The sequence below is a fragment of the Arachis hypogaea genome, chromosome 10, assembly GCF_003086295.3.
Source record: "Arachis hypogaea cultivar Tifrunner chromosome 10, arahy.Tifrunner.gnm2.J5K5, whole genome shotgun sequence".
Taxonomy (NCBI): Eukaryota; Viridiplantae; Streptophyta; class Magnoliopsida; order Fabales; family Fabaceae; genus Arachis; species Arachis hypogaea.
In genome coordinates this window covers 114210210-114237480 of record NC_092045.1, presented here as the reverse complement: position 1 = coordinate 114237480, position 27271 = coordinate 114210210, and the positions used below count along the sequence as shown (strand labels likewise).

General features: G+C 36.1%; 4 protein-coding genes across 5 annotated transcripts; 3 read left to right on the top strand and 1 right to left on the bottom strand.

The window, feature by feature from the left end:
• The first annotated feature begins 815 nt into the window (after positions 1–815).
• On the top strand, positions 816–7153 carry LOC112716842 (FH protein interacting protein FIP2). The gene is made up of 11 exons (XM_025768859.3): positions 816–1110; positions 1293–1402; positions 1520–1654; positions 2232–2387; positions 2825–2908; positions 3286–3332; positions 3414–3487; positions 4387–4445; positions 5137–5196; positions 5856–5936; positions 6697–7153. The coding sequence occupies exons 1-11, from the start codon at positions 1062–1064 to the stop codon at positions 6748–6750; spliced, it is 909 nt and encodes a 302-aa protein (XP_025624644.1). The 5' UTR covers positions 816–1061; the 3' UTR covers positions 6751–7153.
• Positions 7154–8374: 1221 nt separating this feature from the next.
• LOC112716841 (zinc finger CCCH domain-containing protein 48) lies at positions 8375–11506 on the top strand. 2 transcript variants are annotated; one of them, XM_025768858.3, is made up of 8 exons: positions 8411–8535; positions 9101–9520; positions 9681–9866; positions 9975–10076; positions 10206–10355; positions 10692–10871; positions 10998–11095; positions 11197–11506. In XM_025768858.3, the coding sequence occupies exons 2-8, from the start codon at positions 9107–9109 to the stop codon at positions 11339–11341; spliced, it is 1275 nt and encodes a 424-aa protein (XP_025624643.1). In that variant the 5' UTR covers positions 8411–8535; positions 9101–9106; the 3' UTR covers positions 11342–11506. The 2 variants fall into 2 exon arrangements, with proteins under 2 accessions (XP_025624642.1, XP_025624643.1); XM_025768857.3 differs by having other exon boundaries at positions 8375–9520.
• Positions 11507–13099: 1593 nt separating this feature from the next.
• LOC112716840 (uncharacterized) lies at positions 13100–15619 on the bottom strand. The gene has a single exon (XM_025768856.3). The coding sequence runs from the start codon at positions 14418–14420 to the stop codon at positions 13269–13271; it is 1152 nt and encodes a 383-aa protein (XP_025624641.1). The 5' UTR covers positions 14421–15619; the 3' UTR covers positions 13100–13268.
• Positions 15620–19480: 3861 nt separating this feature from the next.
• Positions 19481–20839, top strand: LOC112716839 (uncharacterized). Its single transcript, XM_025768855.3, has one exon. It carries the CDS (start codon positions 19627–19629, stop codon positions 20716–20718), a length of 1092 nt encoding a protein of 363 aa, XP_025624640.1. The 5' UTR covers positions 19481–19626; the 3' UTR covers positions 20719–20839.
• The last annotated feature ends 6432 nt before the right edge of the window (positions 20840–27271 follow it).

Genomic DNA, 27271 nt, shown 5'->3' with positions numbered 1-27271 from the left:
TAAATTGAACAAATAAATAAAGAAGACTTTGAATGTAAATCTGACAATGAAATTCAAATATGCTTTGAAGATAAATCGGATAGGAAAAAATAAAGTTTACAAAAATTGTAAATGGAAAATTAAAGACATGAAAGAAATCCTACAGAAATTGAACTCGAATATAGACTAAAAAATTCTCTGTGATGTGAGTGTGCTTGAGTGTATTTATGAAGAAACGGCCAAACTCTCATTTCATAAAACTTACTAATATTTATAGTTCTATTTCATAACCGACCATTAATTACATGATGCTGCCTTGTATGCGAATTCCTAGGTAACTGTTCTCACTCTTTTGCCCATGAACGTTACCAACAACTTCTTAACTCATAGAAAGCCTTTGACTTTTTTATTCGTGTAACTGCTCGATTCTCCGTTCGAACATTTATTCGATTCTTTATTCGAGTAATTGTTCGATTTGTCAAGATATTGAAATCGAGTCTGTGTCAAATAATTTTCACTTCGTACTTGCACGTGCGTCTTTCTGGCCTCTACTTCCTTCCTGACTCTTCATTAGCATTTCGAATCAGCTTAGTCTTTCGAAAGTAACTATTTCGACTAATAAATATATATTAAAATAAATTAAATAATATATATTTATACATAAATATATAATGATTGATTTGATAACTAATTTAAATTAATATTAACAAATTATCCTTAATTAATGAAGAAAAAATATAATAACTTGTAATACTTTATTTATTGATGATATAGTAATTGATAATTGAATGATAAATTTTCTACAATAAAGAAAAACATTGTACAAAATTAAAATTAAGCTAAAAAATAAAAATAAATAATAAATAAAAAAAGGAGGAAGTAGTTAGTAGCAATTTCTTTTTTCGGCAATCTCTATCCTCAACTCAACTGAAGAGAACGTTTTGTAAATTCCTGATTCCTTTGTTCCAAATCGCAAAACCGAAAAATAGTGTCAGTGTTGTGCCATGGAAGCTTGAGCTCGTAGTTTTGGTGCGAGTCCTGCGACTGCGACACTCTTCCTTCTCTTTCTTTCTCTGCCTACAATGAAGGACGCCGAATCCCATTCGCCTTCTGTCGTTCGCCTCAACATCGGTATGTTTCTTATCTCTCTCATTCATTCCAATCTCTTTTCCCCCAATTCTCTAGAATTAGGGATTTTATGTAATTGCGAATTTACTATTTTGGAGTTTGGACCGTTCAATGTTTGGTTGAGGAAAGATGAATATCTGTCATAATTATGTGTTTTGGTCCTTGTTCGTGAAAAATTTTCGCAGGGGGCAAGAAATTCTGCACCACCACTGATACGTTGACTCAGCGGGAGCCTGATTCAATGCTGGCTGCTATGTTCAGTGGTCGCCATACTCTCTGCCTAGATTCTGATAAGGCAATGTCAAATTCTGTCTTTCTTTGTTTCTTTGTTTATACTTGTATATGGTTTCCTCAATTATGCACTTTTGGCTTTGTTTATTGATTTGGTGAAAATTGCAATGAGTGATTGCAGGGATATGTCTTTGTTGACAGGGATGGTAAACACTTCCGTCACATTCTTAATTGGTTGAGAGATGGTGTGGTGCCTACTCTGGAGGACTCTGAATATAATGAACTATTGCGGGAGGCTGAGTACTATCAGTTACTTGTGAGTATTGCTCTTTTCCAATGGATTGTGGTTCGATGATTTGAAAGCTGAAATTTACATTCTTAGACTGCTTCTTGTTTGCTTTGTGTAGTTCTAAGATTGTCATCATTGTACTGTCTAGTTTTCAGCTTTGACTAAAACATGTGTAAATGAGTTCCTTCATCGATTTGTCATAAGAATATCATCATCATGGGAGTGCCATGCACCATCATTATATTGATAATGTGTTTTTAAATTTTAATCAAAGAAAGGTTTTGATGTTTTAAATTTTAGTACACAGTTCACATTTGTTTTGACATCTGTATTGAGAAGAGCAACCTGTGATGGAATTACCCCCTTCTTAAATGTAAAGAATGTCCTTCATTGTATCGTAAACAAATAGAATGCATACTTGCACCTGCTATTATCGCTTTGATAGCTCCATATGCCTTAATGTTGAACTTTAATTTCCTCATATACCTTCCTATAGCTTTGCTCCAGTTGCTTGATCATTTTGAAAAGAAAGTAAGAAACTTAAACTTCAGGCCTTCATGGAATCCCTGATTGGCTGATCCTGTGAGTACTTTTGAAATATCAGGGGCTAATAGATGGAATTAATACTGTCCTTAATAAGAGGAAGGAAGATGATGACCTCCATACAGAGTTAACACGGACTGATATTATCAAGTGCATACAATCTGATAAAGTTAGGTTTCGAGGGGTTAATCTTTCTGGCCTTGACCTCTCTAAACTGGTAAATTTCGAGATCATTATTATACTTTTTAACATTATTTTAGACTCATAGATCACTTGTGAAAGCAGTTATTTAATTAATGTAATGTATTTTGACAGAGTGGTGCATTGACCTTCAGATGTCAAATACATACCTTGTCTTTAATTTAGCTTTATCTAGTGTCATTAACACAAGTTTTGTCAGTTATACTAAGTTTTCACTACTCATTAGTTACTCTTATATCCGTATGTTCTTTCAATATTATACTAATGTAGCACTTTAAGAATGTTCGTGACATGTGACTTGTTACCTTATGTGGAGAGAAATTGAAGTAACAAGACGATGAACCAATGTAATATGTTAAGGGGATCTAAGTCATATTCGTAGGGAATCTTAAGTGATCAATGTATGGAGAATAATATCTCTGACATTTTCTGTCTTTTGATTTGGATTTTCAGGATTTATCCTTTGTAGATTTCAGCTATGCTTGTCTAAAAAATGTGTTCTTTTCAAGAGCAAACCTTCAGTGTGCAAAGTTTCGGGTAAGTATGATTCTGACTAGACTTGTAATACTTGCGTGTCAATTCAACAAGTTAAGTCTGGCAAAATTACTTAAGATTGGGGGGAATTTAGTATGGGCTGTTTCTTCAATTTGTGTACAATTTAAAATCCAATTTTATGATCATCTAAAAAATATACATCTTTTTAGTGTAATTATTTGCAAATGATCAATGTTACTTATTAATGCAGACTTGCTAATATGAAAAAGAACACATTTTCCAAGATTATGTTTCAAAATTTGTCAAGTTTTATGCTTGTGAGCTTGTCTTGTATTAGTTAGGTGCGGGATTGTAAAATTGGCTGGTACTAACCACATTGTGCATGTTATCTTGATACCTACCTATTCTCAATTTAATAGGATGTTGATGCTGAGGCTTCCATCTTTCACAATGCAACTTTGCGGGAGTAAGTCACTGAGGAATTTTGTTTGTTTATTTATTGTATGCATTTTTCGGCCTCTTAGTTATTTAATCTTGCCTAGGGAAGATGTGAATTTACTGGGGCAAATCTTCGTGGTGCTTTATTGGCTGGTGCATGCCTTCAGAGTGCAAATTTACAAGGTCTGTTATTATCTTTATGTGCTTTTTGTCCGTTTTGATACAGCAGATCAATAGTTTTTACAGCTAAATGCTGGTTTATCACTTGATAGTTCCACCATGTATGTATTTTTGCCTTGCAATACCTTGTCATTGTTGCTGTTTCATTATAACCAATAAAGAACAACTAAGCCTTGTCTCGCCATATGGGGTTGGCTACATGGATTAGTTGTCCTATGGGATTATATGAAAACCAAATTTTCAGTAAAACCATCTTATGTTTCACGGGGCTTCTATTTCCTTTGGTCTTCTTATATGACTAAAATACCTTGATAAAGTGTCCTATCTTCAGTTTGATAGATGCCACACCAAATTTCCCTTGGTTATATCCTCTGTCTGTACACCCACTGACCCATAACACATTCATCTTAGTTATATATATTTCTTCTATTAGCTGTATATTGTACAATATTCTCTACTGCACAATCTCACTTGCCTAAGAGTTGTCCACTGAATTTTCCTTTGAATTTTATAAGACCTAACTTGAATGAATCACTTTGTAAGGTGAATCAAGGTTCCTAAATTTGTCAATTACTCAACCTGCGCTGTGAATTAATCGTAAGCAATATGCTTGCTGTTTCTGGAAAATGCCATTTTAGATAATGATGAACTTGAAGACAGAATATTTATAAGCACAAAGGCAGCAGATATAGTGTAAATCAAGCCCTAGCTTTTGTGCTCTCCTTTAATTTATTCTCCTAGCTTCCAGCTTAATATTTTAATTTGGTCTCCATCCTTGTTGGTGGTATATTTGTTACGGAAACCAAGTGAAATTGGAAGGTGCAATTTTCTCCCTTTTTTTTGAGTATGTCAAAACACTATACTTGAAAATGACGTCATTTGTTTGAAACCTTATTCTGCAGATGCGTGCCTAGTAGATTGTAGCTTCTGTGGAGCTGATCTGCGTTCTGCACACCTACAGGTTCAACAATCTGAATCATTAACTTGCACGCATATGTTTGTGTTTTCGCTTTTGCTCTCTTGGTTACTAAAAGCATTTGATATGAAGTATCTTCCAGTATATTCTTCCATTTGTCTATTTGTTATTCCCCTGGCAGAGGAACGTTATCAACATCAGTACAGCATATTGAATTTTTTTTAAAACTCCTAATAAGATAGAGCCGTGATCGAGAGACATAGACGAAGAGAGGGAGAGTGAGTTAGAGAGTAGAGACTAACAGAGGGTTCACAACTTTGTGGGTTTTGGATGGCCACCGTATTACTGAATTGGCTGAAATGATCTTTGGTTGGTTGGGGATTTGAGATCATTAGACAATATTGTTTCCTTGATGGTTGGGCAGAGTGTCGTGGACAGTGACAGTGCAGTTAGGCTGCTAGTCTTTTGTTTTGTCCCTCCCCCTACCCTCCTTTCCACATCAACATCAAGAACAAAGCCGGGGAAAAAAATCCCCAACAAAAACAACATAAGAATGTAGTATGATTAAAGTGTTAATATTTAATACATAATTAGAGTAAAAAAATAACATTTACTTGTATATGTTGCTTGATGGATGATTTTGATACCCATGAGATGGGTTAGTTTGATACAAGCAGCACCATGTCTTGGTTGAAAGATTCTGATGACTAATAATTAGCACATTTGATTTTCTCAGAATGCAGATCTTACTAATGCCAATTTAGAGGGGGCTGTCCTAGAAGGAGCTAACTTAAAGGTAATTTATTCTGGACCTGTATGGGATTTATATAAAAGGGTTGTTTTTTCCAGGGAAAATGTTGAAAATGATTGCAGAATAATCAGTTTACCATATTTGGAATATTTTTCACCTCTTGCTCCTTTTGGTTGATAAATTGCACAGATTTCCTCCAAAAACATTTTATCCATGATGTGGTTCTCTAGCTTTGCAAGATATTTGATAACATGTGTATCTGTACCGGTTCTGGAAATTAATGCCACTTATTGGAGGTTGCAAACTTTGCTGATTTATAATAATAATATTAATGAATCATACATGTATAGATGGATGATGTGGGGTATCTAACAAAATTATGTAGAATGATGTGGGGTATCTAACAAAATTATGAAAAAACTTTGTATGTTATAAGTTTGAAATTTCTTTGACCTTTTTCTAACAAAAAAAATTAAGGAAGGCCTAAGTTATTTCGGAAAAAATAAAGGAAGAGGCTTATGTAGAATGCAAAATAAGGGAGGCATGTGTTATATTAAGAAAAAGATGGTACTGTAATTTTGTATTAAATCTATCATAATTATATATGCTTTACTAATAATTAAGTTCAGGCATCTTCCATCAAATTGTCTTTATGGTTAGTGTGAAGTGTTTCCTTATTATGAAATCATTTATGTTCTTCTCAGGGTGCAAAATTGAACAATGCTAACTTGAAGGGTGCTAACCTTCAACGAGCTTATCTACGTCATGTCAATCTTCGAGAGACAGTACGTAATTTAGCTAACTCTTTTTTATTAATTTGAAATTTCTTGCTATTTATGAAGACCTTAGGAAGGGGAATCTTGGAGCAATAATTGAGTTGTCTCTGTGTGATGTTCATAAGTGTGAGGTAATCCACACATCTAGAACTAACTCTTGGGGTTGAGTTAGGTCCAGAGCCCACTCAATTCTACTTATTGCTTCATAAAAACTGCTAGTTGTAACCAAAACCAAGTGCTTCATTTTAAGCAATTTAACCAATCAGTAGTAATTTTTATGTAGGAAGAGATATGAAGTTTCTGATTTCTTTTTGATTGGATTCTGACTTTGCTCCCAACTGCAAATATAGCAATATATGCAAATGCAACATATGCATAGATGGCTGGTTTTATTGTCCTCTTTATCATATAGATGAGTAGCATGAGTGCATGAGTGCATGAGTGCATGACTAAGCCAAAGTGAAAGCAAGAAAAGAGAGGAGTGATGTATGTGTGTTTTCTATTACCACTGTACTAGTAAAAGACTGAGAATGTAGAGTAGAAATGTGCATTGAATTGGGGAACTCCTAGCAATGTGCCAAGAACCCAAAAATTTGGTAAGATACTCGTTTCAGAAAGTTGAAGACTTTTAAGCTCGTAGCTCCACAATCTCTCTAAGAATTACTCTCATCATGATCAACCACACTAACTAATGAGAATAACTATTTGCTGTTCGAAGTATGATAGTCTAGCATATATTCACTACTTTTTCCTTTTATTATTTACTCAGCACTTGGAAGGTGCAAAGCTTGATGGTGCCAATTTGCTTGGAGCAATCAGATAAGAGTTTAGTTGCAGCTGTGTATATTGGGAAGTTGGCATATGGTTATGGAATGTTAATAGTAGATAAGTGAAACCTGTGAAGCGGAATATTATGTTTGAAGGGTGCATGCTACACTAGTGCTGCTCACGAAGCGATACTTACTGGCCATTATTGTTAGTGTTTGTGCCGGCAGATGATCACCTCCGGTATGCCGTTGTTGTGCGGAGGAACGCAGTTTGTGTCATCTTTTCTGTTTCTTGTGGTTTGGTGTTTTCCTAATATATCCTCTTAAAGAAAGTTCTGTGATATCACTATTTATATGTGAACCATCTTGTGTTTATCGCTTTACTCGAGTGACAATAAGGCATGTACTTGTTGAAACCACATAATTATGATTACGAAGTGTATATAGCATGGTTAAATATGATTGAGTGTATGATTCCGTATTGTGGGGTTTATTTGATTCATAAATCATAGAGGATATTCTCCTAGGAAAAAGGAGAGGAATGATTTCTGTTGGAGAAGGGACAATATCTAGGGTTATGCTAGACTTTAATTAGTTGTTTAGGCTGAAAATTTTTGGCTCTTATATTAGGCAAAACACATAAAAAGAGTGGCAGAATTCTAGTTCACAGGAAGCATTCCAATTGAGAGTCCCTCGACAATCAATATACATACAAGAGAAGACCATTGTAAACTATTTTAATTTCTCAGCTAATTAAATTTAACTATTCAAATGATCGTTCATGCAGTGCATAAGAAATTGAATATACTAGTTAATCAGGGCGTATGATTAGATTATAGTGAATATTTTGTACTCTCTAAAATATAAGAGCTTATTTGGTTTGATAATCCATAATTACATACTCTATTTTCATTTTCGTCCAACTTTATTTCTTCATAAAATTTTGAACACAAAAGGTATTAAAAATGAAAACATAGACCAAACATACAATTAACTGATTAAGCTCTTATTGGTTTATGTTTTTACCTTTTGTTAAGGAATAATGGAAAAGTCAAAGGTTAGTTTTAGGAAATTCTAAAAACAAAAAAGTACCAAAAATAGAAATAAATGCAAAAATCGAAGAATCAATAATGACTCAATAGTGTCAATTGGATATGTGATCTCATTGACCGACTAGTTTCTTAATCTTTTGACCTCCTCAAAAGTAAGGAAATCAATTGCACAAAGGGTCCAACTTATTCCTGAAACTCAACATCATCCTTTAAATTGAAGACTTTCAAGTTCACTTCTTTTAACTACCTTCACAAAGGTTCGCTACCCAAAAATAATGGATTTAACTTAAAAGATTTTGTTAATTAGTAATGAATTTAGTTAATATGTGTCCTAACTTATGTTAAGATTATTTTAGTAAATTTTTTAAAACTTTTTATTTTAATAAATATATAATAAATATAAAAAAATTAAAAAAATTTTAATAAGTAATTTTTAACATGTATCTTTAGATCATATTTTGCTAAACTCTAATAATTTAAAGACATTCTTTAAACTAAAAATAAAAAGCTTTGAGCCTTTGATGTATGTGTATTCAATAAATGGAAAAGGCCCAAAAAAAGGGTAAAAAAAGCGCGAGAGAAAAAGAGAAAGAAAATAATAAAATATGAATAATAATAAAAAAAAGACTGTGTGTTCCCTCGTAATAACCTATAAATAGGTGGATACCCACACTCCCACAAGACACATTTCTGTTCTCTGCGCTTCTTTTGCAAGTCAAAATCTTCTTTTGAGAATTTGGATCTCTCGTCTCTCTGCTGTGCGATTTCCGATCCAATACTCTTTCTCAGGTTTGCCTCTTCTCGCACACGAAAACATTAGCAGATTCTCCTTTTAGGGTTCTTCCTCGTATGATGGATGATCCACAAGAATGTTTGTTCTCTCCGATTATATTGACCTCAGTGAAGGGTTACGCACTCCCCTGGTGGAAAATTAGGGTTTCAATTTTATGGTTCCTTTTGATTTCTTTATTAGGGTTTTCTGAAGGGTTGGCGATACGGTATATAGGGGAAAGGGGTAGGATGATAGCGTAGTCATGATTAAAGTTGATTTGCATTATTTGGATTTCCACTCATTCCTCCGGTTTTGGTGGACGTCAAGTTCCGCAATCTGGAAGCACCGTCATCGTTTGTTTTTGTTTTCTTGTTTGTCTTTTACGTTGTAACTAAGTGTACTAGGGTTTGGTTAATGGAATATTTGGTGAGCATGTAGTTTGGGGTTTTGATTGTTGAATTGATTCTGGAAGGTAAGTTATTGTTCAGTTTTGGATGACAGCATGAGTAGTGGAGGATGTTATTGATGGACTGTAGAATATGCCTGATATGGGATCTTATTGGAATGTGTAATTTTTTTTAGAGCAATATGGATATAAAGGCTGCAAGAAGGACTGAACGTTTTGGTGCAAGAGCGATAACGTGTGTCTACTGGCAAGCTGGGAAATGCAACAGAAACCCGTGCAGTTTTTTGCACAGAGAAACACCAATACCACCAAATACTGGATATTGTAATGGCAATAGTACTTATTCTCATAAGTGCATGAAGAAGCGCCATTCCTCTTCTAATAATAAGTCTTCCCCTAAGCATAACTCGAAGAATGTATTCATAAGAAAGATGGGAGGAGGTAGTCTTGCTAGGGATTATCAGAAGCCATCACAAAGTATTTGTAGATACTGGGTGAATGGCAATTGTGTACGCGGTGAGCACTGTCGCGATTTGCATTCATGGTTTTATGGTGATGGCTTTTCAACATTAGCAAAGCTTCGAGAACACAAGAAGGTAATTGGGGTCTAATGCCACCTTATAGAATGATACATTAAACTCACGGATATTCAACTTTTTGTCTTTGTAAATATCTTCTTTTAATAGCTTTCCGTTTATGGTTGGATAGGTGTCTAAATATTGTTTGTAATCATAATTTGTGGACATTTGTCAACAGGTTATCACTGGGATTGCACTTCCAGCTGGATCAGATAAATTATATTCTGGAAGCACTGATGGGACAATCCGGACATGGGACTGCCATACTGGAAAATGTGTCAATGTGGTAAATCTTGGAGCAGAGGTTATTTCTATGATCAGCGAGGGTCCATGGATTTTTATTGGTCTGAGGAATGCTGTCAAAGTAAGATCTCACTTCAGTCCTGTTTATATCATTGTCATATTATATCTTATAGATAGGTGATTTGCATCTAATCTAAAGTCTGATTATGTGGTTGTGGCTATTGTGAAGGCTTGGAATGTTCAGGCTGCACTAGAGTTTACTTTAGATGGACCAAAGGGGCGAGCTCTTTCCATCATTGTTGGCAGCGAAACCCTTTTTGCTGGGGATGAGGTAATTTACCTGCGGCAGTTGCCACGTTTTCTAATACAGGAACCTTATGAAATGTAGCTAGCAATTTGATGATTGTGTTTTTACAGCTGAACTGTACTAATTTTTATATCATCTGATGATAAATTGCAGGATGGAGTAATTTCTGCATGGAGAGGCGGTTCTGAATCTATATCTCCTTTTAAACTGGTTGCATCACTAAATGGCCACACCAGCGATGTAGTTTGCCTAGCAGTTGGAGGCAAGATGCTATATTCAGGGTCCATGGACCACAGCATTAAGGTGTGTCTATTGTCTGTTCTTTGTATATTCCCTCAAAATTGGATATATTGGTCTATGAAGAGCTAGTTAGAATATGTGAATTTTTTTAAACATGAGATTGGACAAATTTAATATATAATCTTCTGAAGATCAGTTTCTTCATTCTGATTTCGCACTTTGGTAACATGTATGAGTTCTTTCTTTTGTTCTTTCTTTTTCTTCATAATGTTTACTTTTGGTCATAATGATCTTGGATCGGTTGCTGTCTTCCTTTATTAGCTACACAATTGCTTGCTGCTTCTTCCTGCACAGTACACAGTAACCTTATTAAAGCAATGTCTATCTTGTTTTATTCAGGTTTGGGATATGGATACATTAGATTGTAAAATGACCCTTAGCGGACATGCTGACACAGTAACATCCCTTATTTGTTGGGACTCTTATTTGTTATCAAGTTCGTTTGACTGCACAGTCAAGGTCTGGGTTGCCACTGAAGAGGGATCTTTGAAAGTGACATACACACACAGAGAGGAGAATGTAAGTTACATAATTATAAAGAAGCTATATTATAAGTATATGGTGTTTTCTCAAGCTAATGTTTCTTATTATGGTAATCAAGAAGTTAGTTTATTCACCCAATCAATATCTTTTATTTTGTTATAGGGTGTTCTTGCACTTTGTGGGATGACTGATGTAGATGCCAAGCCAATATTGTTTTGCTCTTGCCTTGACAATTCAGTTCGCCTTTATGAATTGCCATCGTGAGTGAACTTAACACTTGTATTGTTTCACAACTTTCATTATGTCTGTTATACATACTCTTCTATGCTGTTGACCCTCCTAACTGCTCCTCCTTTTACAGATTTTCAGAGAGGGGTCGGTTATTTGCAAGACGAGAAGTGCGATCACTTGAGATAGGTCCTGGTGGTCTCTTCTTTACCGGAGATGGAACTGGTTTAGTGATGGTGTGGAAATGGTTGGATGAGCCCAAGGTGGCATCATCTTGAGTTTCTTCACCAGCTGCCTAGATTTTAGATTGTCCGTGATATTATGCATCTGCTTGCTTCTTTCAGTGGGCAGATCATTATTTTTTTGCTTCATGAGAAGCGATACTAGTTGTAAATAAAATAAAAACTATATATTCAAGTAAGAATCCTGGTTCAATTTTACTACCTTCAGCTTCATTTCTACTGTTTTAATTCCAAGAACAAGTTTTCTTTTCCCGTCTTTGGAAGAGACTCGTTTTCATCCGCTTTCCATTGTAAACATCAACATTGGTTTGACATACCATGTTATTGCAAGTGTTTTTATAAAAATAATTTAGAAGGTTATGTAATTTTGTAGAGGTTTGTAATTAAATTCTTCCTGTTCATAAAAATTAAACGAAACTGCATATTATAGATATATACCTGAGGGGGACTTGATTAAAAATAATAATTAAAATGCACAATAAAAATTTAACTACAAAATAAAAAACAAGTTATAAAGATTATATTGAACCACAAGTTTTTGGCCTAATTTTTGGGGGAAGAACCCCAAACACAAGAAAAAACCAGAAAAGAAAAATGCGAAAAGAAAAAGGAACAGATCAAGACCCTCTTAAATGGAGGGTCTCGTAACAATCACAAAACCTCTTAAATGGAGGGTCTCGTAACAATCACAAAAGAGTGCATAACGAATATTAGATGGTATTCTATCGAACAGATGTAAACCATGAGACATGTCCTGCCTTTTTTAGGCTAGAGCGTTTGCTACTGAGTTAGCTTCACGAAGGGAATGTAATCAAATAGTGCTCTGCAAGCGAGCAGCCATGATACAGATGTCTTGAATGATGGGGGCACAAAAATGAGTTGAGGAGCAACCATGATTGATGAACTTGATAACCGCAGCTGAATCAGATTCTACGACAATGGAATGGTATCCGCTAACTACCGCAATTTGCAGGCCATGAACGATTGCCCATAATTCAGCATGCATAATAGAGCAGCCACCTAAATTGCATGAGAAACCTTTCAAAAATCTATCATCTGCATCTCTAAACCCTCCACCACACGCCACATTGTTTCTATGGGCATAAAAGGAGCCGTCAACATTAAGTTTCACAAAATCTGTAAGAAGTCGAGACCAAGTAATGTAGCAATCCCCGGTAGCCCGGGGTTCCTAGGTAGAATGTTGCTTTTCGTGACTTTTAGAAATTCCTACGACCGAGCTTTAATTCGACTCACTGCAGTAATCATTGGAATAGACTGCTGTTAAAAATGAGCTTGTTCTTGAAGTGCCATAAAAAGAGGCAACTACACCAAAAAGACATGGCAGTCATTCTTGCTAGTGAGGTTCTACATCAGCCAATCGTTCAGATGCGTAGGAAATGGAGATTATTTAGAGCCTGTTTGGGATGTTTTAAAAATAATTTTTTTATTTTTGACTTATGAAAAATAATAGTATTAATGTTTGGTGCAATTTTTAAAATCAAATTATAACAGAAAATTTAAAAAAAAATAACTTCTCTCATAATACGACTACTTTTTATCGCATTTCTATAAAATAAATATTTTTAAAATTAAAATTTTAAATACAAAATAACTTATTTATAAATTATTTTTAATATAATTATTTATTATTTAAATTATTTTTTTAAAAAAATTTAATTAAATTGTTTACCCAAAATTAACCTTAATCTATTTCAAAGTATCTTCCACCTTTATTGTGGTCTTCAGTTCATGTCGAAAATGACCCCGAAATAATGGAACAACCGAACAACCATAGCAACGAAAAGAGAAGTAAAATATTTCTCTTTCTCTTATTGTAAAATGTGCAATCTTTTCTAATAATAACTGAAAAAAAAAGCTTTTCTTAAGCGGAGAAAAAAAAAAACATAATTTAAGTACAAGAAGTTGGGTTTACAAGAGGAGAGACTAAAGAGAGTGAAGTGATTCAGTTGATCTTCTTATCCATGTTGTTGACAAGCTGCCTCATTTGAAACCTCCAACACCAGAAAAAAACCAACCCCACTCCCACCATCACATACAACCAAACATTCTCACCCTTGCTTTCTTTAGGCGACCTCACTTCCTCAATGGCAAAACTCTCCCTCTCCGAATTCCCCAAAACACCCTCCTTCATACGCCCGTACAACACATACGCCCTATCCCCCTCTCCAACTACCACCGAAGTTGGGTACCCTTCCAAGTCAAGGTCAATTTGGTCAAACACCACAGCCTCACCCCACCCATCGTTGCTCTTCAGAAACCACAGCTTCCCAGCCACAGGTGACACAACCAAAACGACACCGTCGCTCCTCAAAGCGACAGCGTCAGCGCCAATCAGATCGTCGTTCAGCAGCACGAGCCTTGCGGTGCCGTCTTCAGCATCCACCTTGAACATCTTCCCCGTATTCGATTGCACCACCAATAAGTAACCGTTGCTGACGTAACCGATGCCATTGAGGCCGCAGAAACTATACCATGCTTCGCGGTCCACGGGGTGTTCCGTGAACCTGCGGGAGTTAGATAAGATCGAAGCTTCCCCTTTGTCGTTGACTTTCCAGATGAAGTTTCCTGCGGAGTTAGTGACGTAAGCGTTTCCCTTGAAGTCCACCGTGACGTCGTTTGCGATGGCGTCGTCGGAGCCATCGGATTCGCCGTTGTCGGCGGAGGAGAGGAGGGAAAGGAATAGGCGTTGGCCGGAGCGGAGGTCGTAGGCAGCGAGGGCGTTGAAGGGAGGGAGGGGTTTGAGCGCGTGGAGTACGGCGAGGACGCGGTTGTTGCGTGAATCGACGGAGAGCCCCAAAACAGTGACGTTTTCTGGGAGAGAAGGATCGGAGATTAGAGTTTCCACTACGCCGGCGTCGGAGACGGCGGAGATGGTGCGATGGCGTAGGGAGCCGACGAGAAAGTGCTGTCCCTTGGAATCCCAGGCGAGGCCTTCGGGAAAGAGGTTGGGTGACCGGAATGTGATTACATGGCTGTTTCCGGCAAGTGAAGTTGAGATCCCGACAGAGGAGAGAAGGAATAAGAGGATTGTTGTAGTGGTGGCCGCCGAGATGAAGGAGTGAAGATGATTGGATGAGAGGATTGGGAGAGTCATGATTGCGTTTTTGAAGCTGGGTTTTTGGGATACGTCTTTGAAGGTTCTGGTGGGGAAGGGTTTCGTCGTAACAAGATTGAAAGAGTATATAAAGAGTACCTAAACTTCAAAGAATACATGAAGACTATGTAAAGATAAAGAATATTTTGTTATATATTTTTTTATTGATTGAATTATAAAAATAAAACTAAATAAAGTATTGTTTACAAAAGATAAAAATAAAGATAAGATAAGAAAGTAACATAAAAATAAGATAAGATAATAAAAACTAAAATTAAAAGGGTTAAGTACTGTTTTCGTTTCTAAAGTTTGGGGTGAAAATCAAAATCGTTTCCGATCTTTTTTTATTATTAAAATCATCCTCAACGTTACAAAATATTATAAAATTATCATTTTTTATTTTAATTTTATTTTTTTTACTATATTACCCTTTATTATTAATAAGAATAATTAATAAAAATATAAAAAATTAAAACAAAACCCACCCCCTTTCCCACCCCTCCCCTGGCTAACTCTCTTACCCCCTCATCCCACTCTCTCACTCACCCAGTCACCCCTCACTTCCACTTCCTCACCCCCTCTTTCCCTTCCCTCTTTCCCTTCCTCTTCTCACTCTTTTTTAATCTCCTTTCTCTTCTCATTACTCATAACAAAACAAAGCAAATTAACAACAATATTCACAAAACAAAATAAATCAATAAAAAAATTAAAGGCAGAAGAAACATAACAATTTTAATAATCACAACAATTTCAATAAACAATAATTCAATAATCATCAACTACAATTTCAGTTTTCAGATGAAAAAACAGCAAAACAACAAAAAATTAAAAAATTAAAAAATCACAAAAGAAAAAGCATAAACTCAAACTCAAGCGGAAGCAAACGTTCAAGCAGAATCAGAAGTTCAAGCAGTCATAGAAGAAGAAGTAGAGGCAGTAACAGAAGAAGAAGCAGCGCCGGCGGAGTCCCCCTCCCGATGACCACACGACGGTGGCGGCGGCGATCCCTAGAAACGAATAAGTAGGGTGGCGGCGGCGGCGAGAAAAAAAATTGAAGTTGAAATTAGGATTGGAGTTTTAAAGAGAGGGGCATGAAGAAAGGAATGGGAGTTACGGGAGTGGGGTGAGGAAGGTACGGGAGTCGGGAGTCGGGAGTCGGGAGTGGGGTGAGGAGGTGAGAGAGTTACGGGAGGAGAGGAGTGGGGGTGTTTGTTTTAATTTTTTAATATTATTTTTAAGTATTTTTATTAATAATGAAGGGTAATGTAGTAAAAAAATAAAATTAAAGTAAAAAAATTGATTTTATAATATTTTGTAACGTTGAGGATAATTTTAATAACAAAAAAATGTTAGGAATGATTTTAATTTTCACCCCCAAATCTTAAGAACGAAAACAGTACTTAATCCAAATTAAAATTAAATTTATGTATTTTGTTGGAATGAATTTATAGATTATAAGATTTTTTATTGTTATTATTGACTAAAGTAAAAAAAATGGTTTAATACATCACTAGAACTCCATTCAAGAGAGTGCCATCCTTTAAACCACCCTCTAATTATCTTTTTGGTTCTTATATTATTAGATATAGATATAGGCATATAGCTAATGAATTTAATTTTAATAAGTTATCCGGTCAGTTTAGATTAATTTTTAAAAAAATATTTATTTATTTATTTATTTTAAAAAAATATTATTTTTATTAGATAAATTTTTTTAAAAAATTAAATATTAAAAATATCTTTTATTTTTATTTTTTTAAAACAATATATTATTAAATTTAAAAAATATAAATAATTTATTTTTTAATAAAAATATTTAAAAAATATATTTAAATAAATTTAAAATTAAATAAAATATTTTATTTTAAAAAAATATTTATTTTTTTTACTTAAAATAGCCAATTTAAATCAATACTATATTATAAACAAAAATCACTACATGCTCTTAGTATATACTTTGTGATATGCTGATAGCTCATATAAAGTTAATAGATTTGATTCATACTCTTTATCATAAATTTGTAACACACGAATATCGTTTAGGATTTTTTATTTAAATTAAATAAATATAAAAATTATAAAAATATATAAAATATAAAATAATTATCTAAAGGTACAAAGTATCATATTTGGAATATTGAGGGATGAATTAAAAAATAATCATACTATATATCCATCTAATTTTGTATTTAAGTCCATTCAAGTTGACTCAACACAAAAAAAATTCAAAATCATTAAATGTGTGTATAACATGCGCTTCAAATTCCTCAAAACGTTAACATTCATTCGTGCTTCATTATAAAACTTCTTTTTCAATACGCACAAAATCGCTACTCTTCGAATCTCTCTCAAAATTACTCAAACATCACTTACATTTTTTGCGGAAATCGTTCGCTATGGGAGAAGAATCGCGAGAAGATTTCGCAAAGAAGAAGTAAAAATGAACGAAAATAGCAACAAAAAGTGTAAAAGGTATGAGAAAAACTACTGTTCATCCGGACAAATTGTTCATGTTGGGAATAAGGAGTATGATCACAATTTAATCAATCATGTGTCAAATAATTTGTTATTGTTATTATATTAAAATGTTAATATAATAACGTTCTTAATTAAATTTAGAGATTTATCATTGTGATAGTGATCATAATATTGAGAGATAAATCTTTTATGATTTAATTTAAATTATTTTTTGTCATAAAATTATTAAAAAGGACATTAATAATCCGAAAAAATCAATATATATATAATGGTCTTCATTGGATAATGATTAATAGATCTCGTTTATTAACTTATATATATAGATGGTGCATATAGAAATATGACCATTAAACTGACTCATTCTGAGAATTCCTAATGGTTATAATTACTGCATATTTGTCAATAGAATATTCTCAAGATAAATATAGTAATAGAGTTTCCTTTTACATGCGACTATCATAGTAATTAACAATGTATTTATTATACTTTGATTCCGGACACCTAATATCCTGGGGTGCTAGTTGAATGGATATTGAGTATGATTTAAATACTTGTAGAATTAATGACTAGTCAATAAGGAATCCGTCAAGTCTCGGTAAAGAGTTTGAGTTCTATGATTATAATGACTGAGATGAATAAAACCTTGGCCAAGGAGATTGAATAAATGAAGAAATGAGTTCCTTAAGTCATTCACAGTTCATTATAATAATGGTAACAAGTTAGAGTTTAACAATTAAACCATACTCTATGGGTTAACCAAGAGCTGGAAAGATAGAAGGAATTATACTTTGTTATTCTTAGGTTTTTAGTAAAAATATATTACTTCATACTATCAGGTCATTGAGGAGTGTTGCTAGACGCCAATGTTGATTAGTAAATTTAGTATGACTAATTTACTACCCGCTTAGTATTGAACCTATGGGATCACACACTAACGAATGTTCTAATCTTTGTTGTAGAATTATTTAATTATTATTTTGATTTGATCAAATAAATCATTATATTAATTTAAAATAGAATATTATTATATTCTTTGCTAGCACCAAGATTATAATGATAGTATGATAACTGAGAGAATTAAATGAAATTTGAGAATAATTAATTATTCTATTTCTAAATTTGGATGAGATCCTAACTGATTCTATTTCAAATTGAGTTATGATATGATTCATAAATTTGAAAGATTCAGATTTAGAATTTCAATATATGATTTAAATTTGAATTGAGATTCAAATTTAAAATCAGTAACAAATCTCATACTATATATATGTATACCAAGAGTACAGGAAATAAAAGAGAATAACAAGAGTTTTATTCATTTACCTCTATACACATAAGTGTATGTGAGCCTAATTTTTGGAGAAAAATTTTATGGTGTGCAAAGAGTTGCAAGAGGTTTCTCAATCTAGATAAGATGTCCATTGGTCAAAGAGTTGACAGCAAATATTAGTCTCGGTGTGGATACGCATAGAGTCTTCGTACAATCGAAGAATAAAGTTTTTACTAAAGCGTCTAAAGGTATTTAGATCTGATCTATATATTATTTCAATAAAGTCTAAGTACAAAATAGATCTTTAAGGTTCCGCTGCGTGTTATGAACGCATGGTAATCATTTAGTTCATCCACAACACACTTGGTCTGCATAATGAACTGAACATGTTATTATGGTGAAACAATAGTATAGAACTAGATGAATGGAACATTATCTATTATATAAATTCAAATTCAAATTCAAACAGTAGAATGAACCGAACACATACTCACGGTAAAACAATTGTATAGTATTGAATGAACGAAATATAATATATTATATAAAATCAAATTCGAAACACCTCTATCTACAATTTACAGATTATCAATTCAATTCAATTCAGATTTACATCAATTCAGTTCAATTAAATTCAAATTACCAATTACATTCTATTCAATTCGATTCAAAATTGAATAATCTAAACCTCATCAGCTTGATTCATTTCAAAAAAATAATCCAAATCGCTCTCTAATTTGCAATTAAATCATTCATTATTTCGATTCAGAAGTGCAGATCGAATAAGAAAACAAAGAAGAATAGGAAGAAGATAAATGCAACGTAATCAGATCGAAAAAAGAAAAAGAGAAGATGAGCGCAATTAAAGAAGAACAACAAAGACAATGCAGATCAAGAAAGATCGCGAGAAGAAAAAAAAGAAGGTGTAAGTTGCAGCACGTTATATGTAGAGCATTATTGATTAAAAAATAGATGTGCTACATGCATATCACTTTTAACCATTATTTTTAACCATTACATATACAAATACAAAATTTTTAAATTAAAAATTAAAGTCTCACTCATAAGAGTTCCTTATTATTATATGTAGTTAAGTTTAATATAAACATAAATATTATCGAATTAAATGTGAAAATTCATATGTAATTAAGTTTAATAAAATTAATAATTAAAAATTATTAAATAATTTAACAAATTTAATTAAATTATCACCTATGCACCTCACATACAATTAACGGTAATTCCACCTAACAAATATTAATAGATATTGAAATTTTGAAACCTGTTTGAAAAGAAATCTTGAAACCCATTTGACAAGAAACCTTGGCAGCCACTTATTCGGAAATTCTAAACCAAGGGTTAGGTTATTAAATAGACTATTATCAACTCCATCGTAGTGTTATATCAATCACTAAATTATCAAAGTTGAACAGATAAAACATAAGCTTTATAGAAATAACAATGCTACCATGGATACTCTTCTTCCTCTTGGCTACCGTGGAGATCTCAACTGCACTCGTCGCCGGAAACAGCCAAGTTATCACTTTCCGATCACCCAAACTCTTCCCTGAAGGCCTTGCATGGGACCCAACGGGTCAGAACTTCCTCGTCGGATCTCTCCACCACCGCACCATCTCCAACGTCTCCAATGCCGGAGTGATTGAAACACTAATCTCCGATACTTCCCTTCCTGAAAATGTCACCATCTTGGGCCTCGCCGTCGATTCCCGTAACCACCGTGTCCTCGCCGCTCTCCACGCTTTTAAACCCCTCCCTCCCTTCAACGCCCTCGCTGCCTACGACCTCCACTCCGGCAACCGCCTTTTCCTCACCGTTCTACCCACCAACGATAATTCCGACGAATCCACCACCGCGAACGACGTTGCCGTGGACTTCAAGGGAAATGCTTACGTCACGAACTCCGGAGGAAACTACATCTGGAAGGTGAACGAGAAAGGGGAAGCTTCGATACTTTCGAACTCCCGCAGGTTCACGGAACAACCCGTGGACCGCGAAGCATGGTATAGTTTATGCGGCCTCAACGGCATCGCTTACGTCAGCAGCGGGTATCTCCTGGCGGTGCAAAGCAATACGGGTAAGATGTTCAAGGTGGATCCCGAAGATGGCACCGCGAAGCTCGTGGCGCTGAACGAGGACCTAATTGGTGCGGACGGCGTCGTTTCAAGGAGTGACGGCGTCGTTTTGGTGGTGTCCCCGGTGACTGGAAAGCTGTGGTTCCTGAAGAGCAAAGATGAGTGGGGTGAGGGTGTGGTGTTTGACAAAATTGACCTCGACTTGGAAGGATTTCCTACTTCAGTTGCTGTTGGCCAGAGGGACAGGGCTTATGTATTATACGGGCATGTGAAGGAGGGCATTTGGGGAAATGCGGAGAGGGAGAGCTTTGAGATTGAGGAGGTGAGGTCGCTCAGTGAGGTGGAGGGTGTGAACGTGTATTGGATGTATGTGATTGTTGGAGTGGGTTTGGCCTATTTCTTGTATTGGAGACTCCAAATGGGACACTTTGTGAACACCATGGATAAGAAGACCAATTGATGATTCTTTCATATATAGTTCCTATAGATGTACCATACAAAAATAAAAATTTGCTTGCTCAGATACTGTAATTAATAATTTGCATGTAAAATATGAAAGATTAATAAGATGATATTTGTCACTAGAGTTGTTGGAATACAATCAATGTATTCAAAAACACCACATCTATTTACACTCCAAATATAGTATCATACCCATGATATTTGAGTATTATGCATTTCTTGTTGTTAAGGCACAATGTCCTTTGAAAATAGAAAATTCTTAGCAAAAAGATTGTGCATGTCCTTTGAGAAGAGAAAATTGTTCTTCTTAGTAAAATGATTGTGCACTGCTAATCCAAATTGGTTTTTGAAATTCTTTAATCAGGTTCATCATTTAAAAATTTTAAATTTGTTATATTAGTTTTTTTAGTATTTTCGTTATTAATGATATCAGAATTTGCTTTTAACATGATATTTGTATAAAATTATATCTAATTAATTTTTAAAATTAAATTATTCTAATTTTATAAACTTATCATTTTAGTAGTCAATTAAAACTATCAAGTACATACTCTAGATTGTTATTTAACAAAAGAACTAATATAAATAATTTAAAATTTTCGAGAGACCAATTTAATAAAAAAAAAATTTCGATGACCAATTTAAAAACGAACGATCATTCAAAAATAAATATGACAATTTACTTGTACATTTTTTGAGAGAAATTTCTATTGATTTCATGCTTATGAACATAGAACCGAAGGAAAATCTTTTTTCATCGACTTGCGACTTTTCTCATACGTATATTATGATGATGTAGGTATGCTATTTACTCATGTAATGAACATTATCTTTTTTATTTCCATTTTAATAAGGTTATTTTTAAACACTTTTTTATATAAGTAAAGAATGATTCATTCTTTCTTAATTTTTTATTATATTTTATATTAATAATGTAAATATAAAAGAATAACTCATTAATTAGGTTAATTGATGTTTTATAAGATTATAGGGGAAAAAATAAAAAAAAAATTGTTCATTTATTTGTCCACTCATAGTAAGTATTTTTAAAGGAAACACTTTCTACTTGCTCTCCAAGTAATAAGTATACTGTTTCTTAAAAAATATAATTATATAAAGAGTCAAAATATTATTTTCTTTTTTAGAAATGTCATTTTATCAAATTTGCAGAATCAAAATAATAATTTACTGATTAATAATTTATTATCTATTATCCATTAAGCACATAACAAGAATATAAAATTATTTAGAGTACAAATTTTAATTCATAACATGTTACCCACTTTAAATTAAAAAATATCTATATTATTGACTAATTTTATCATTTTCATTAGGTAAAAATTTATATATAATTTTTTTATGTAAATTATTAAATAAAATTTTAGATAATTTAATATGTTTGACTAAATTATTATCTGATTATTTTTAACTATTACTTTTATCTAAAATAATTCTACATTAGTGTTTATTTTTTTATGGAAATATTTGGTAGACAAAGAAAATTAGCAAAAAACACCCATAACTTATTGTTCATACCTTGGCCCAATAATAAAGGCCCAGGTCCAAAAGAAAGGCTTAGTCCAGAGGATTGAGCCTTACTACGCACCGACCTGGTGTCAAGAAGTCGGTGTTGACTACGATTTGTCCTAAAGAAGTCGGGCACGAGATTAGCTGGCAGATAAACACCCATTCAAATGAGTAACCGCCCCTAAAATCTCTCTAACCGCTTCATCAAGCCATATCTTAACCTCCCTAAGATAATGGGACGGTTAACACCCTAAAGATATGGCACTACTCCAACGGTGGTTATTGGCTCACCACTATAAATACACTGACACCCCTCAGGTATCTCTAAGTCCAATACTCTCTAGACCTACTCACACTCTTGCTAATTTAGGCATCGGAGTGTCTTTGCAGGTACCACCCCCCTCTCCTCACACAAACAAGTCGGACGGAGCCTCCCGAGTTGCAGATCCATTCGGAGCCCTCCTCCTTCATACATTTGGACCAGCCAACGCCATCCATTCTATTTATCTCCGGTTACCCACCGTAACATTGGCGCCGTTGCTGGGGACCTGAGAGATCATCCACCGATGGCGGACAGATCCCATGAAGAAGGTCATGTGGAGACAGATTCCGAGCAAGAGAATCTGGACACAGACAATAACGATGCGGATCTCAACCTCCACCAGGAAATTGACAATCAGCACAGAGAAGGCACCTCCGGAGTAAAGAACCCGAAGGTAAACTCCTCAGAAGGGCGCGAGTCAGAAAAAGAAGGACCATCCCATGTAACTGAACTCATGGGATTAGTCCATAGCCGCCTGGAACAGTTAGAGCAAGAGCGAGAGCGGCAAAAGGAAACTGAAAAGAGCCTAAAAGAGGAGATGGAGCGACGAAAAGAGTTAGAAAGAAAACTCTTAAAGTTGGAATCCTCCCTCAAAAGTCGCAACTCCCGTGACGAACAAGAAGAGCCGCCCTTGGGTGGGGAGGATCCTTTCAGCGAGGACATAATGAGGGCAAAAGTTCCAAGGAACTTCAAAAGCCCTGATATGGACCTCTACGATGGAACCACGGATCCAAAGCATCATCTGAGCAACTTCAAAAGTTGGATGTACCTAGCCGATGCTTCCGACGCTACGCGATGCAAGGCCTTCCCGACCACTCTATCGAAAGCAGCGATGAAGTGGTTCGATAGCCTCCCCCCGAGGTCGGTTACTAGTTTTGAAGACCTCTCAAGGAAGTTTTTGATGAGGTTCTCAATCCAGAAAGACAAAGTGAAACATGCACCGAGCCTCCTGGGAATAAAACAGGAGGTCGGAGAATCTTTACGAGCCTATATGGAAAGGTTCAACAAGGCATGTTTGGAGATTCAAGACCTGCCCACAGAGGCAGTCATAATGGAGTTAGTCAATGGACTCAGAGAAGGTCCCTTCTCGCAGTCCATATCTAAAAGACACCCCGTTTCTCTAAGTGATGTACAGGAAAGAGCTGAAAAGTACATCAATATGGAGGAAAATGCCAAGTTGAGAGACCTGAGTTGGCGACCTGGGCCCCCTCCCTCAACAAAAGAGAGGGAGCGGGAAACCAAGAAAAAGGAAGAACTCGGTCTCGAAAGGCCAAGAAAATATCACTCTTATACTCCTCTGAAAGTTTCTATAATGGATGTATACAGAGAGATTTGCAACACTGAGAGATTGCCACCCCCTAGACCAATTAAAAATAAAAAAGGGGAAAGCCGCAGCGATTACTGCGAGTACCATAAAATATATGGTCATTGCACAAACGACTGTTACGATCTTAAAAATGTGATAGAAAAGCTGGCTAGAGAAGGTCGGCTTGATAGATATCTCATAGAAAGGTCGGACAGTCATGGAAAGAGAAAGCGAGACGAAATGGATAGAAGAGACCCACCACCGTAGACACCAGAGAGACATATCCATATGATTTCAGGAGGGTTCGCGGGAGGGAGACTTACCAAATCCTCTCGCAAAAGACATCTCAAACCCCGACCTCCCTACTATTTCATTCACAAAAAAAGATGGGGAAGGAATAATCCCTGGACACGACGATCTAGTGGTAATAACTATGATCCTAGCAAATGCCCATCTCCACAGAACCCTAGTAGACCAAGGAAGCTCGGCGGACATTCTTTTTAAGCCTGCTTTCGACAAGCTAGGGTTAGATGAGAAAGAATTAAGAGCCTACCCCGAAACCCTATACGGATTAGGGGACACGCCAATAAAACCACTAGGATTTTTGCCCCTTCACACCACTTTTGGAAAAGGGGAAAAATCAAAGACTCTGAGTATAGACTTCATAGTCATTGATGTGGGGTCAACGTATAATGCTTTAATCGGCAGAGCTACCCTTAATCGGCTCGGAGCAGTGGTATCCACTCCCCACCTCTGCATGAAATTCCCGACCTCAGCGGGGATAGCAACGGTAAGGGGAGACCAAAAATTGGCGAGGAAATGCTACAATGAAAGCCTAAATCTGAGAGGAAGGGGCAGAGAAGTTCATACAATAGAGCTCGGTGGCGCAAGGGCCAGAGAAGAGCTGCGACCACAGCCGGGTGGAAAAACCGAGGAGATACAGGTCGGTAAAGAGGAAGGGAAAAATACTCATATAGGAGCCAACCTGGGGGAAACCCTAAAACAAAAATTGACCAAGCTCCTAAGAGATAATTCCGACCTCTTCGCCTGTAAGGCCTCTGACATGCCAAGGATAGACCCAGAACTCATGTCCCACAAGCTCTCAGTTTATCCAGGATCCCGACCTGTACAACAAAGAAGACGCAAGCTCGGTCCAAAACGAGCCCTAATAGTAGAAGAGTAAGTACAGGCGCTCCTGGAAGCCGGCTTCATCAGAGAAGTCAAGTACCCAACATGGCTAGCCAATGTAGTGCTAGTCAAAAAACAGAATGGCAAATGGAGAATGTGTGTCGACTATACCGACTTAAATAAGGCATGTCCCAAGGACCCTTATCCCCTACCAAGTATTGATACCCTAGTGGATTCCAGCTCGGGGTACCAATACTTATCATTCATGGACGCCTACTCGGGATATAATCAAATCCCGATGTATGAGCCAGACCAGGAGAAAACATGATTCATCACACCCAGAGCTAATTTCTGCTACGTGGTCATGCCATTCGGATTGAAGAATGCAGGAGCCACATATCAAAGGTTGATGAATAAAGTGTTTTCCCCTCACCTAGGGACCCTAATGGAAGTATACGTCGACGACATGCTGGTAAAGACCAAGAAGAAAGTTGACCTCTTGTCAGACCTCTCGCAATTCTTTGACACCATAAGGCTGCATGGGATGAGACTAAATCCGCAAAGTGTGCCTTCGTGGTAGAGGCAGGGAAGTTTCTAGGGTTTATGCTAACACAAAGAGGGATTGAAGCCAATCCCGATAAGTGTAGAGCCATCCTAGAAATGAAAAGTCCGACTTGTGTGAGAGAAGTCCAGCAGCTCAATGGCCGACTTGCAGCCCTCTCCAGATTTTTGGCAGGATCGGCACTAAAGTCCCTTCCTCTGTTCTCCTTATTGAGAAAGGGATGCCAGTTTGAATGGACTCCGGAATGCGAGGAGGCGTTCCAAGAGTTCAAAAAGTTTTTAAGCCAACCTCCTATTCTGACTCGACCAGTATCTGGAAAAGACCTCGTCCTGTACTTATCCGTAGCGGACAAAGCTGTTTCATCAGCTCTAATCAAAGAAGACGAGGTCGGACAACATCCAGTTTATTTCATCAGTAAAGTCCTACAGGGCCCTGAGCTAAGGTACCACAAACTAGAGAAGTTTGCATACTCTTTAGTAATAGCCTCACGAAGGCTACGACCTTACTTTCAGGCTCACACAATAAGAGTCCGTACGAACCAACCCATGAAGCAAATTCTCCAAAAGACGGATGTTGCAGGGAGAATGGTTCAATGGGCAATAGAGCTCTCCGAGTTCGACTTAAGATATGAAACTCGGACAGCAATTAAAGCCCAGTGCCTCGCCGACTTCGTTGCAGAATACGCAGGGGATCAGGAGGAAAAACCGACTACATGGGAACTCTATGTAGACGGATCCTCCAATAAAACAGGAAGCAGCGCAGGCATAATATTGGTAGATGAAAGAGGAACCCAGATAGAGGTTTTCCTAAAATTTGAATTCCCAGCTTCAAATAGTCAGGCAGAATATGAAGCTTTAATTGCCGGATTGAAATTGGCAGAAGAAGTCGGCGCTACAAAGGTGATGATATACAGCGACTCACAGGTGGTAACCTCCCAGATAAGTGGAAAGTATCAGGCAAAGGACCCAAACATGAAGAGGTACTTGGACAAAACTCTGGAACACCTTGGGCATTTTGCAGAAACCGAGGTTAAACACATAACTCGGGATTTAAACAGCAGAGCAGACGCCCTGTCCAAATTAGCAAGTACCAAACCAGGAGGGAACAACAGAAGCCTGATTCAAGAAACCCTCCAAGAACCTTCAGTAGCAAAAACAGAAGTACTTGAGGTAGCCGGTCTAAACCTCGGATGGATGAACCCCTTAGTCGAATACATGAAATTCGCATCCTCCCTAAAGAGGAGAAAGAAGCTAAAAAGATCCGAATGGAAGCACAACACTACACCTTGGTGAGAAATGTCCTCTACAGAAGGGGGATATCGACACCATTGTTAAAGTGTGTACCGACCTCAAGAACCCCCGAGGTATTAGAGGAAGTACATAGTAGGATCTGCGGAAACCATCTCGGAGCGAGGTCACTAGCCAGAAAAATAATCCGAGCTGGATTCTACTGGCCGACCTTGCAGAAAGATGCCACATAATTTTTTGAAAAAGTGTCAATCATGTCAGATGCATGCAAATTTCCACGTGGCTCCACCAAAAGAGCTCATCAGTATCACTTCTCCATGGCCTTTTGCAAAATGGGGAATGGATTTGTTAGGTCCTTTTCCCCAAGCGCCAGGACAAGTCAAATACCTGATCGTGGGAATAGATTACTTCACAAAGTGGATAGAAGCAGAACCATTGGCCATCATCACCGCTCAAAGA